Source organism: Prunus persica, chromosome G8 (assembly GCF_000346465.2).
Source record: "Prunus persica cultivar Lovell chromosome G8, Prunus_persica_NCBIv2, whole genome shotgun sequence".
Taxonomy (NCBI): domain Eukaryota; kingdom Viridiplantae; phylum Streptophyta; class Magnoliopsida; order Rosales; family Rosaceae; genus Prunus; species Prunus persica.
In genome coordinates, this window is record NC_034016.1 from 16,420,984 (window position 1) to 16,432,474 (window position 11,491).

The 11,491-nt window shown below is 36.9% G+C and overlaps 1 protein-coding gene across 1 annotated transcript; it reads right to left on the minus strand.

Annotated features, from left to right (window-relative positions):
- On the minus strand, positions 4,141 to 7,839 carry LOC18766255 (pyruvate kinase isozyme A, chloroplastic). The gene is made up of 7 exons (XM_007201116.2): positions 6,899 to 7,839; positions 6,645 to 6,732; positions 6,362 to 6,552; positions 6,020 to 6,138; positions 5,283 to 5,526; positions 4,891 to 5,125; positions 4,141 to 4,795 (listed from the first exon to the last, which is right to left on the minus strand). Exons 1-7 carry the CDS (start codon positions 7,439 to 7,441, stop codon positions 4,467 to 4,469), a joined length of 1,749 nt encoding a protein of 582 aa, XP_007201178.2. The 5' UTR covers positions 7,442 to 7,839; the 3' UTR covers positions 4,141 to 4,466.

Consider the following 11,491-nt stretch of genomic DNA (forward strand, 5'->3'; position numbering starts at 1 on the left):
TAGATTGCATGTTGAGGGAGTTAAATGATAGATTTCAGGAGCAAACAGTTAAACTTCTTACCCTTAGCTCATCATTGGATCCTCATAATTCCTTCAAGTCATTTAATATTGAGCATATATGTAAACTTGCCGAGAAATTCTATCCTGCTGATTTCCTTCCACATGAGTTGAAAGCTTTAGAAACAGAGCTCATGTATTTTCAAAATGATATACATAGCCTTCCTTGCTTTAAGGAAACCACTACTCTTCCTCAGTTATGTCAACAATTGGTGGAAACAACTTTGGCAGGAAACTATGTTTTCCTTGATAGGTTGATTCGGTTGGTGTTGACCCTTCCTGTTTCTACAACAACAATAGAACAAACTTTCTCATGTATGAGAATTATTAAGAATCGACTTTGAAGCACCTTAGCTGATAAATTTCTTGCTGACTGTATGATCCTCCACATTGAGAGAGAGTTTGCAAATAATATCGATAATGCATTGATAATTGAGGAATTTAAGAGTTCCAAGCCTCGCAGTGTTAAATTTTAGATTTAAATAGTGTTCTTTTCTATTGCATTGCATTTACTTTTGGTTTTAGTTTTAGATTTTGTATTTGTTGAACTTTTATTTATGGATAGAGATGCATTTGAGGGTAAGGCTCATTATGTCCCCCATGACTAGATGTATCTTTTTATGTTTATTAATGAAATTCACTCGTACCGTCGAGTTTTGTATGTAAGTTTTGCCCAACCGGCTTTTTAATCCTGGAACCACTACTGCATCTAATAGAGAGCAAACGGTCATTGTTTTAAGATTTGTTGATAAGGATGGTTTTGTACGAGAACCTTTTTTTGAGATTGTTTGGTATTTATTTATATTTTGTACTTCTTTGTGTTATATTTGCTCGTAATATGGCTTTGTTTGATTTATAAAATTTTATTTGCATTTTTGTTTCAACAGAAAAAAGGCTTATAATATATCTCCTCTATAAAAAATAAAAAAAATTTAGCCTACTCCTATAAAAATTCATGGATCCACCATTGACCAAGACCCTACAAGTTTTGACTACGATAAGAACACCCTCAAGGCCATGGCAAGCATTGGCCATTATATTAAATTCCGGTTTGAGGACCATCACCAAGCACCACCAACAACAACCACCCATCCCAAATTTAAAAATCTCACCTTAATTGCAAACTTTAATATGAGAAATAAACAAAATGATTTTGATGGATTTTGATTTTGATTTTGATTTATTTATTTTTTTTGGGTGGGAGATGTCATGTTGTTTTGGGTGTGAAGGTCTGGCTCTCTCAAATGATGAGAATGAGGGTTGGATTTGGGGCTGCAAGTCTGTGATTATTTGAAGAGAGAGAAAGTTGTAAAAAAAATAATTGACTGAATTGAAGTAAACAATAAAGTCAATACATCAAATAAGGGTAATATATAGAAAACAAAAGGTAGATTGTTTTATATATTAATGGCATTGTTTCAAGTGCAAAGAAAATGACACATGTCATGAGGGAAAGAGAGAAAGTTCAAAAAAGAAGGTTACTAGCATTCCCCTATGAATAATGTTACTCTTACCATATTTTTATACCACATTCATATACCATCTTATGTAGCCGCTGAGGTGGACAGTCACATCAATTAAAATTATTTAATATTTTCTTTTCTTTTATGATTTATTCTAGTATTTATTTTTCTAATTGTTTTAATTAAAATACACTTCATTGATTTAATTGATGTGGCATAGAATATGGACATACCACATCATGTGGTATAAAAATGTGGGATAAAAATATAGTAAGTGTAGCATTACTCTTCCCCTATATTCACAAGCTTCAGACAATTCTAAGCCATCATTTGATGATTTTTAGAGAATGTCATGAATAAATTTAAAATATAATAACTAAGATGTGGAAAAAAAAAAATTAATGTTATATAAGAACAATAATAATGTATGTGGGAGACACATACATCATCATCATCATGTGAAACATGAGTTATATCAAATACGGACAAAGTGAGACAAATATGTAATAAGACTCATGTGTAAAGTAAATAACAAATAAGTGTCGTTATTTATGCCATATTTACTAATCACACTGTTTATTATCTTCTTAGCATAGGAGAATTTTTATATATATGAATTGAGAGGCAATCTGTAATGTGATCAGCAAATATCATGTAATTAGCATTATTGATCATTATTAATAATTGAATAAGAAAAGCGATTCTAATGTCAAAATTACGTTGTATTGTAATATGATAATGTATTCGCCTCACAAATACAAAAGAATCAAATCTAGGTTTGTGTTTCTAGCATTGTCACTTAAGCTAGAGCTAAGAGTGGTTTCAAGTTGTTAACTTAGATACTCTCCTCATAAGCCTTTTAATTCTAAAAATAAATTTTAAATTCGAGCTTTAACTTGCATTGAAGCTCCGAAAGAGAATGCATCTAAAAAAGAAAGACATTGTGGACTAGAAGCCAACACAGGCGGGAAATAATATCATTACTTTTGGCCTTTTCTAGTCACATGATATCATCTTACACGCCAAGGATTTCTTTCCTGTTTATTCCAGGAAAGTGGCAATATATGCGGTCCAACAATTCCTTGACTTTTAATGAAAATGACAAAAATGGGTCTGAATCTACAACAATGAACACTAATGCATTGTCAGTGATGGCCCCTCCTCAATCGTAAATAAATTCATGGGAGACTTTGGAAAAGCCCAAAGGAGAGAGAAAATTTTTAAAAGAAGCCAAAATGGACAAAATTGCCCTTATTTATTTTTTGATTTCCTAATGAATCCTTTACATTTGCATGTCTTTTGTTTGAAAGTTGAGAGGTTTTTCTGTCTTTTTTGAAAAAAACATTTCACAAAAGAGTTGAAAGAAGCTTATATTAAATGGGGAGGATATATAGGTCTGCGCGTATAGGCTAAGAGCCTCTCACAATGACTCAAGTTTTTGTTATGTTTTGCAAAATGGGTTGGAGTTGGATGTAAGCAAGAAATTTGAGATTCTTTCTTGCTGCAAAAGCAAGTATTACGATACGTTATAATCATCTTATGTTACCAGACAGCCTCGTAAGACAACGTATAAGTATGTGAAATCTGTAAAATGATTAGATTTCTTTAGACTTCAATACTTGGAAGCGAAAGCTAGCCGCGGGCTGAGATTACAGTCAAAACTATCCAAAGCATCTCCATAGAAAACCAAAGTAAATTTTGGAAGCTAACATTCTTCAAGAACTTGGGCTTCTTCTCAAGCTCCTTGCTAGACTGCATCAATCTTTGTCAAGGGCTCACCAGACTTAACAGCAATGTGGGAGGAGTGGCAGTCAAGAAATGGTGCTTGTCTATTTCTAATATGGTCAAGGTAGCTGATCAAGTTGATAACCTGAGATCGAGGAAAATGGATAATGAAAATGCATAACAGATTGTTTTAGAGGAACTGAGTTTTGATTTCATGTGGCGTCACGGTCATAGGTATAGCAGATGAGATGTTAGCATTTCTATATAACTTTTTACTTTTATTTTTATGTAACTTTGGGCGAAAAACTAATTGCTTTTAACCTCTCGAGCTACAACAAAACAACACAACACAGGCTTGTCTGCTCAACTCCTCCACTATCCTTGGAAGCAAAGCCTGGGCTCAGGGTGTGAAACCAGTCAAGACATCTAGAACCCAAAATAAGAATTGGCCGGCACAATTCTCTGAGGACTTGAGTTCCTTCTCAAGCTTCTTCTTACCAGACAGCCTATCAGTAATCTTTGTGAAGAAATCACCACACTTAACAGCAAGGTGGGAGGAATGGCAGTCAAGAAATGGAGCTTTTCTATTTCTAATCTGACGAAACTGGCTGATGTTGATGACCTGAGATCGATGTAATAAAAGGAAAATGAAATACATAATAGATTATTTTAGAGAAATTAATTTAGTTTTGATTTCATGCTTATCTGCAAAGTGATTAGGTTTCTTTAGACTTAAGACTTTGTAGCAACAAAGGATAAAGTAAACGAGTCCACAACAAAACACAGCTTCTTTGTCCGCTCAACTGCTCCTCCACTATCCTTTAAGCAAAGGCTAGTTGCTGGCTCTGATAATAGTCAAAAGTACCGTCCAGAAAACTTTGAAACAGAAAATTAATAAAGTTTCGTCAACCCCACCATTCTTCAGGGGCTTAGGCCCTCCTCAAGCTTCTTACCAGACACAGACAGCCTATCAATAACCTTTGTAAAAAGACCTCACCACACTTAACAGCAAGGTGGGAGATGTGGCAGTCAAGAACTGGAGAGTGTCTAAACAAAAGTTAGGATTTTCTTTTACTAAATACAAAATCCAAAGCTTGAAAACACAACCTAGGGTGCTAGTAAATTGCAGATACGTCTACTATAGTACTTCCATGGACTCAAAGATTCTATTATTACTTTGTCTTTTTTAATATATTACCTTGAACAAAAAAACAGTTCCTCCTAAGCAATGGTCTTCACCTGGATTGATTGGAACGCCATTGGAGTAGCACGAGAAGGAGTGACATCTGAGACTACCAAGACTGAATCTCCTTCTTTCACCAACCCCTTTGATTTTATGAGATGGATGGTGCTTGAGATGTTAGACTCCATATCATCTGATAGATCAACAAGAAGTGGAATAACTCCCCACTGCAAATTCAGAGACATACGGGTGCTTTCATCATTTGTGAAAGCGAATATGGGAGGGTTTGGTCTGTTGCGTGACAAGAGCGATGCCATGTGTCCATGCTTGGTGTACACAAAGATTGCATCCACAGCAAGGTTGTTAGCTGCACAGAGAGCGTACAGGTTGATTAAATGTTAGCTGACTTTCACAAGAAACTAATTGAGGAAAAGAGAGGATGTGGAAGAAAAGTAGAAGTACCCAGTTCAACAGCAGAATTGCATATCTGCTCAGCAATGCGATCAGGCAATGAGACTCCTAGTTGACGTGGAAGGAGAGACCCTTGTCGGTTTTCCTCACGACTCGATGATTCCATTCTACTGCTGGTCATTTGAAGAACAGAAAGAGCCTTTTGTCCAAATAATCCAATTGCTGATTCCCCAGCCAACATCAAGGCATCTGCATACTGTCGAACAGCTTCAGAAATATCTGCCACCTTTTGAGAAAGTAGTCATTATAAAGACTTTCCCACAGCAAATAACCCGAGAAAACAGGAAATCTTTTTCTTTGATTGGTTTTTCTCTCTTACTGCTCCACATGCTACAAAAATAATCATTATAATTAGAGTAGTTTTAGGAATATGCTATTAGTACCTCAGCACGTGTTGGAGTTGGATACTCAATCATTGACTCAAGAAATTGAGAAGCTACAATAACTGGCTTGTTTAGCTGCCTGCAAACTTTGGTGATTTCTTCTTGGACTGTTGGAATCTGTTCAAGTGGGATTTCAACTCCAAGGTCAACCCGAGCAACCATGATTCCATCAGAAGCCTCTATGATTTCTTCCAACTTCTGAAGGGATTCCAAGCTCTCAATCTTAGCCAAAACTCTTATGGATCTGCAAAAGGGAAATCTCAATTTTCATATTTTGAATTCCAAATTATTATAGGCTTAGTAGCTAGATAGGTTGATATAACTATGTGGCTCCTAAAAAGAATGGTAAGGATTATCTGGTTGAAAAGCTACAGAACTCATTTTGGCATGCCAGATGACTCTGGTAAAATGGAAAAGTAAAGTTACAGGCATTTCATTGTTGAATGATGATATTGCTGAAGCATGTAGAAGTTTCATAACAAAATTGGAAAACGAAAAAGCTAACCAGAGATATTGATACAGTTGAGCTCAGCCCTACCCTCACATGCACTTAGAGCCCAAATAAAGGTGCTGAATTTAGAGTGTAAACTTAAGCAAGTACGAAAGTGCTTTCAACCACATTATGCAAAAAACAACTTAAACAGATAATTTAATCTGGAAATTGCAAAGAATCCATCATATCATGCAAGGAAGAAAGTTTCCATGAAATATTGAACTATAACTGTCTACTTCCTTACGTGGCTGATTTGGTAGAGAGGTAATTCTTCAAATGCCTGACAGATTCAGCATCATTTACGAAGGACATGGCAATAAAATTGACGCCTTCAGAAATTCCAAATTCAATGTCAGACCAATCCTGTAGAACAGACAGAAATAAACATGAGCATGGAAAGGTATTATAAGAATGTATGTCAGTATAAGTATATAAATAAACAAATAAACAAACTTAAGAAGTCTTTCCCTCCTCCTAGTTAGTAGGTTCTGCAATAGTGCTAAGGTTTGAAGTTTAAGGATTTACATTCATTAATAGGCCAAAGAGTTTGAAAAACAAAATGCAAGAATATTTTATGGATCCTGACCTTGGTTGACAGAGTAGGGAGCTCATAGTTCCTCTCCACAAGCTTCCCATCTCTCCAAAAGCTGAATTTTGCTCGAGGCAGGAATAAACCGGGGTCTGTGCACTTACAACGCAGGTCACTTCGTAATTTTTCAATGACTTCAAATCGAGCCATTCCACCATCAATAACAAGTTCATCACCCACTTTGATACCTGCAAACAATTCACTTGCAAGCCTCAATGAAAAATTCATCCACTACTACGATAAAACCTGCCGGTTATACAATTTGCAATAAAGTCACTACCTTCTGAGAAACCTTCATATTTGGCTTGCACCGTGAATGGAACAGAACCATCAAATTTTTCATTGGTAAATAGCCAGATTGAATCCTCCTGATATTGCAAGAAAAAGAAAAACAAGTCCATCAAATTGACTTCTTTTTATTCTGCATTTCCTTCTGATGACAGATCATGCATCATTCTGAGCAAAAATAAAAGGCCTAACTCTCCTACCTAAGAAGCAAAACCAATTAACCAGTGGGGTTCAGTTAATTTTTACCTGAACTTTAAGAGAAGATGGAGCTCCATGATCAACAACATGAATCTGACTGCCTTCAGTATCAATCATGACCGAGACAGAAAACCCCTTTTCCTCATTCAACTTCTTGATTTTCCTAATCACATCGCGGTGCCACTCCCGCGTGTTATGGCACATATTGAGCCTAGCCACATTCATCCCTCCCAAAACCAGTTTCTCCAAATCCTCCAAAGAAGAACAAGCTGGCCCAATTGTGCACACAAGCTTGGTCTTCCTCAACCCCAAAAACCCCTTCTCCCTCAACTCCCTCTCTGACACCGCATCGAGCTCCAAAGTCCTCTCCAAACTTCTCAGATTTCTCACTCTCTCTGATTCCTCCAAACCCACTTGCACTGCCTGCACTCCAGCCCCAACCTTACCCTTGAGTTTCTTTCCAATACAAGACACCCCATGATGCAAAACTGGTACCCCAAAAACTTGTTTCTCTAAATTAACTCTTGGGTTCTTAGATTTGATATGAAAACATGTATGAATCGAATGGCCAGCCACCGCCATGGATTCCATAAAAAGATTGAACTTGAACTTTTTGATCAATATCAGAAAGACCAAGATGAAAAAAAAAGAGGGTAATCTTTCTCACTAATAGAATACAGGGTTACGAACAAACCGATTTCTTCGATGAATAATGCTGCTTCTTGGATCGAAAACTCCGTCCAGATTTGGACTTTGTTCGGAGTTTACAAGAAGAAGAGGAGGCAGAGAGGGGTTGAGTGACAGAGTGAAAGAATATTCGTCAAAAAAGAGAAGAACATGGACCAAAAGGAAACAAATTTACAAAAGAAAAAGGAGAGCAGGTTTTAGATTTTTCGGCATTAAATATTTTGAACACTGGTGCATTCGAAAAGGGGCGGTAGTAGGTGTCCAAATTTAACGGTCAACTACCCTTTGCCGGTATGGTAGGGCCGGCAGTGTAACTGGATCCATTTGCGGCACGTGAGTTTTAAGACCTGTACGGATTTGCAAGCAACAGCTGTATTGTCACAGATGGTCCCAAAGCGCAGCCTAATCAAAACCCTTCTTGGATTTTGGAGATCTAAAATCCATTTCCTTCATTTTTTATTACCCAAAAAAACAATTGAAAATGGATAATCAGAGCCCACCAAACTGAAGGGCCTCAAATGAAAGGGTTTTCTTTTTTTATGTATAAATGTGGACCCAAATGATTGTAAGCTAAAGGGTCCATCTGACAAACAATCAACTCAGTCAGACCAATCTTTGTTTAGCTTTATAACCCAATTTTAAATGTAAATTCAATTGCAAATCCAGGTGGAAATTTGAAAGAAAAATGCCCAAATATACTTAAGATGGATTGAGGCTGGCAGCTCAAGGCTTAGAGCTTTTTGATAAGAGGCGGTTGTGTTGAGTTTGGTGTTGAAACTTGAAGGGGTCGTTTGGTACGGCGGACTGTCATAGGCTGGACTAAATTCTGGAACTGTCTTGGATTAGCTCAAATTGGCCTAAGCTGGATTGAGTACTGGTCTGCGTTTGGTGATGCGTTGGACTAAGAAGCTGGATTGTAAAAATAGTAAAAACCTATGTTTGGTACTGTGTTGAACTAAAAAAATTATTTAAATATTTAAAATTAATTAGGAATTTTGACCTAAAACTAAATAAATACTGCAAAGAAAACGAGATATGTATAATTTATTATATATAAAAAAATTTAAAATATTTTTTAAAGACTAAAACTATCTTTATCTTTGTTCTTTTTTCTATTTTTTCTTTCTTTCTTCCTTTTCTCTCCTTCTCTTTTCTTCTTCCTTCCCAGCCCTGTTTCTTTTTTCTCTTTTCTCTCTCCCCCCCCCCCCCCCCCCCCCCCCCCCGATCTCTCTCTGGTTCTCTCTCTTTTTTTCTCCAATATTGACACAACATTGGTATCCATTTTTTTTTCTATATCCCCCTCCCAAACCTTTCTCTGCTTCCCTCTCATTTTCTCTCTATTCTTCCCCCTCCCCCCTCCCTTTTTTTTTATTTTTTTATTACAGAGGGGGTAAACGCCCTAAAACAAAAATAATTAAATATAACAAGGGGAGGTCTGGCAGGACCTTGAGCATCAACATCTAAAATGGCTCTAAGGAAGGCAGGAGTTTCTTCAAAAACATCGAGGCCATGATTAAACTTGTGATTGGCAGCCAAGGTCTCTTGTTCCCTTTGAAGTCACAGATCCTCATCTTCTTCGAAGTCACAAATCTCCATTTGGTTTCACTGAGCCACGATCGATGGTTGGTAATTTTTCGAAAGGTTCAATTGGGTTGTGGTTCCACTGGGTTTGATTTGGTGGTGGTTGATTCAAGTGGTTGAGTTTGAATTGGTGGTGGTTGGTGTGACTGGGTTTATGGTGGTGATAATTCTAGGTGAAGAAGAAGAAGAAATTGATTCTTGAAGCTTGGATATGGATTTGGTCTTGCGATTGGATTAGTCGGACTTGCGCATCAAAATAGCACGCTCGCTATTTTGCGAACTGCATTTCAGCCTCTCTGTGTAAGGAGAGCGAGTGAGGAAGTTTTTTAACTGTTGGACTCCACAATGGGCTTCAAGGCTTATTTAGCATAGTCCAGTCTAGTGAGGCATACCAAACACACCCGAAAGGGCTTGAAAGGGGGTTTGCGTATTGAGTTAGTGGTAAATTATGAGAAGCAGTGATTATTGCTTTTTTTTATTTATATACAAGAGATAATCTAAATGAGTGTATCATACGGGAAAGTAAATCGAACTCGGGCACAAAAGACGGGCACCACACTACCTTAATCAACTAGCTTAACTTATACAGAGTAATAGGGGAATGGGATTCTCTTTAGGGTAAGCAACAATCTACCGATTGGCCACATTTTTCTTATTTTTTGGGTTTTGTATAGAATGTGGTATCAACCTTTGAACCCAAGACCACTAGGAGTTAGTGCAAGCGCACTTAACCACGAGGGCAGGTAGAAGGCGACCACATTTTTCTTTCATTGTCTTGTTATTTTGATTAATGGTGAAGATGATATTCGAATTTTGGATCTCTTCCAACATTAAGAAAAGACGTATCACTAGATCAAAAGATAAGTTTGTTTTTCATTCTCTTGCTATTAGATTGGGATTACGCCATGTCTTTCACATGTATCACATTCGCAAGTGAAATGAATTATGCTATGTTCTTTAATTGAAATATTATCGGGTTGATGTCATGGCTCGTATCTGTTTCAGGAATAAAGTCATGCTAAATTTAGCAAATCTCCAGCTCAAAGATTGCCAATTTTCCATAAACTGAATGGGGCATTAAATTCTATGTTCCCTTAGCTAGGGAGAGGGACAATATCAAAATCACTTTTCAACCAAATTCTATATGTGTTATTGTAGCTAGTTATATACCCAAAATCACCATTTGTCACTCCCATATTCAGTAATTCCAGCTGATATCCACACTTGGGGAATCAAAATGTTATGTTCTTTTAGCTAGAGATATTGAACACTCTTTTCCACTTGCCAAATCATTCCATATAGTGTGCTTCCTCTACCTCTTGTGAATAACAATCTTTTTAAAGATCAATTATTTGTGATTCTCTTTTGTATGTGTCATGCATGTGTTTGAATGAACATTGGTTATGAAGGGACGTCAAAGAAAACGCGTTCACACCACATATATATGTCCAAACAAACATGAAATTTAAAACTTGCAAGGCACATGGAATTGTGTTGCTTTCATGATTCAAGAGTTAGGTTGTTTGGGCTACATTGGGGAACCCCATTGTTTGTTATGTCCTTCCTAAATGTGAGATTTACACGTGATTTATAAGTAGGAAACTATTAGGAGTAAGATATGGCTTTTGATGCAAGTAAACGACTCAAAGCAAAAGAAATAGTTGTGGGAGCCAAACTAAAACTAAAGCATCTCTCTAGACTTTTCATACAAATTGCGCAAGTATTTTCAAAGCATATTGGCTTCAATGTGGGACAAACACTCTCAACACGCCCCCGCACGTGTGGCGAACTTTCAAGGACATGATCAACTCCATGTTGAATAGTTCAGGGCTTCCACACAATCTGTGGGGTGAAGCCTTATTTACTGCAAATACAATCTTGAACAAAATTCCACATAAGAAGACTAATAAGCCTCCTTATGAAGTGTGGAAAGGTAGAATTCCTACATATAAAACCCTCAAAGTGTGGGGTTGCCTTGCAAAAGTTCAAGTACCCTTGCCAAAACGAGTTAAACTTGGACCAAAAACAGTAGATTGTGCATTCATTGGTTTTGCAAATAATAGTGCAGCCTATAGGTTCTTAGTGGTTAAATCAGAAATTCCTGATATTCATGTTAATACTATCATAGAATCTGTAGATGCAGAATTTTTTGAACATATTTATCCCTACAAAGAAAATAGGTCCTGTCCAACTAGAAAAAGATCACTTGAACCAACTCAAAGTGACATTCCTTCTTCATCAGGGGTTCATGAGAATGAAATGGAACCAAGAAGAGGAAGTAGAACGAAAATCCCAAGAAACTTTGGACCTGATTTTCTCACCTTCTTGTCAGAAGCTGAACCACAACATACAAGGAAGCGATGACTTCAAGTG

Coding starts and splice junctions, on each gene's coding strand:
- LOC18766255 (XM_007201116.2), bottom strand. CDS start 7,441: ATGGAATCCATGGCGGTGGCTGGCCATTCGATTCATACATGTTTTCAT. Junction 6,733..6,898: donor CATCTTCTCTTAAAGTTCAG/GTAAAAATTAAC, acceptor TTGCAATATCAG/GAGGATTCAATCTGGCTATT. Junction 5,126..5,282: donor CAACTCCAACACGTGCTGAG/GTACTAATAGCA, acceptor CTTTCTCAAAAG/GTGGCAGATATTTCTGAAGC.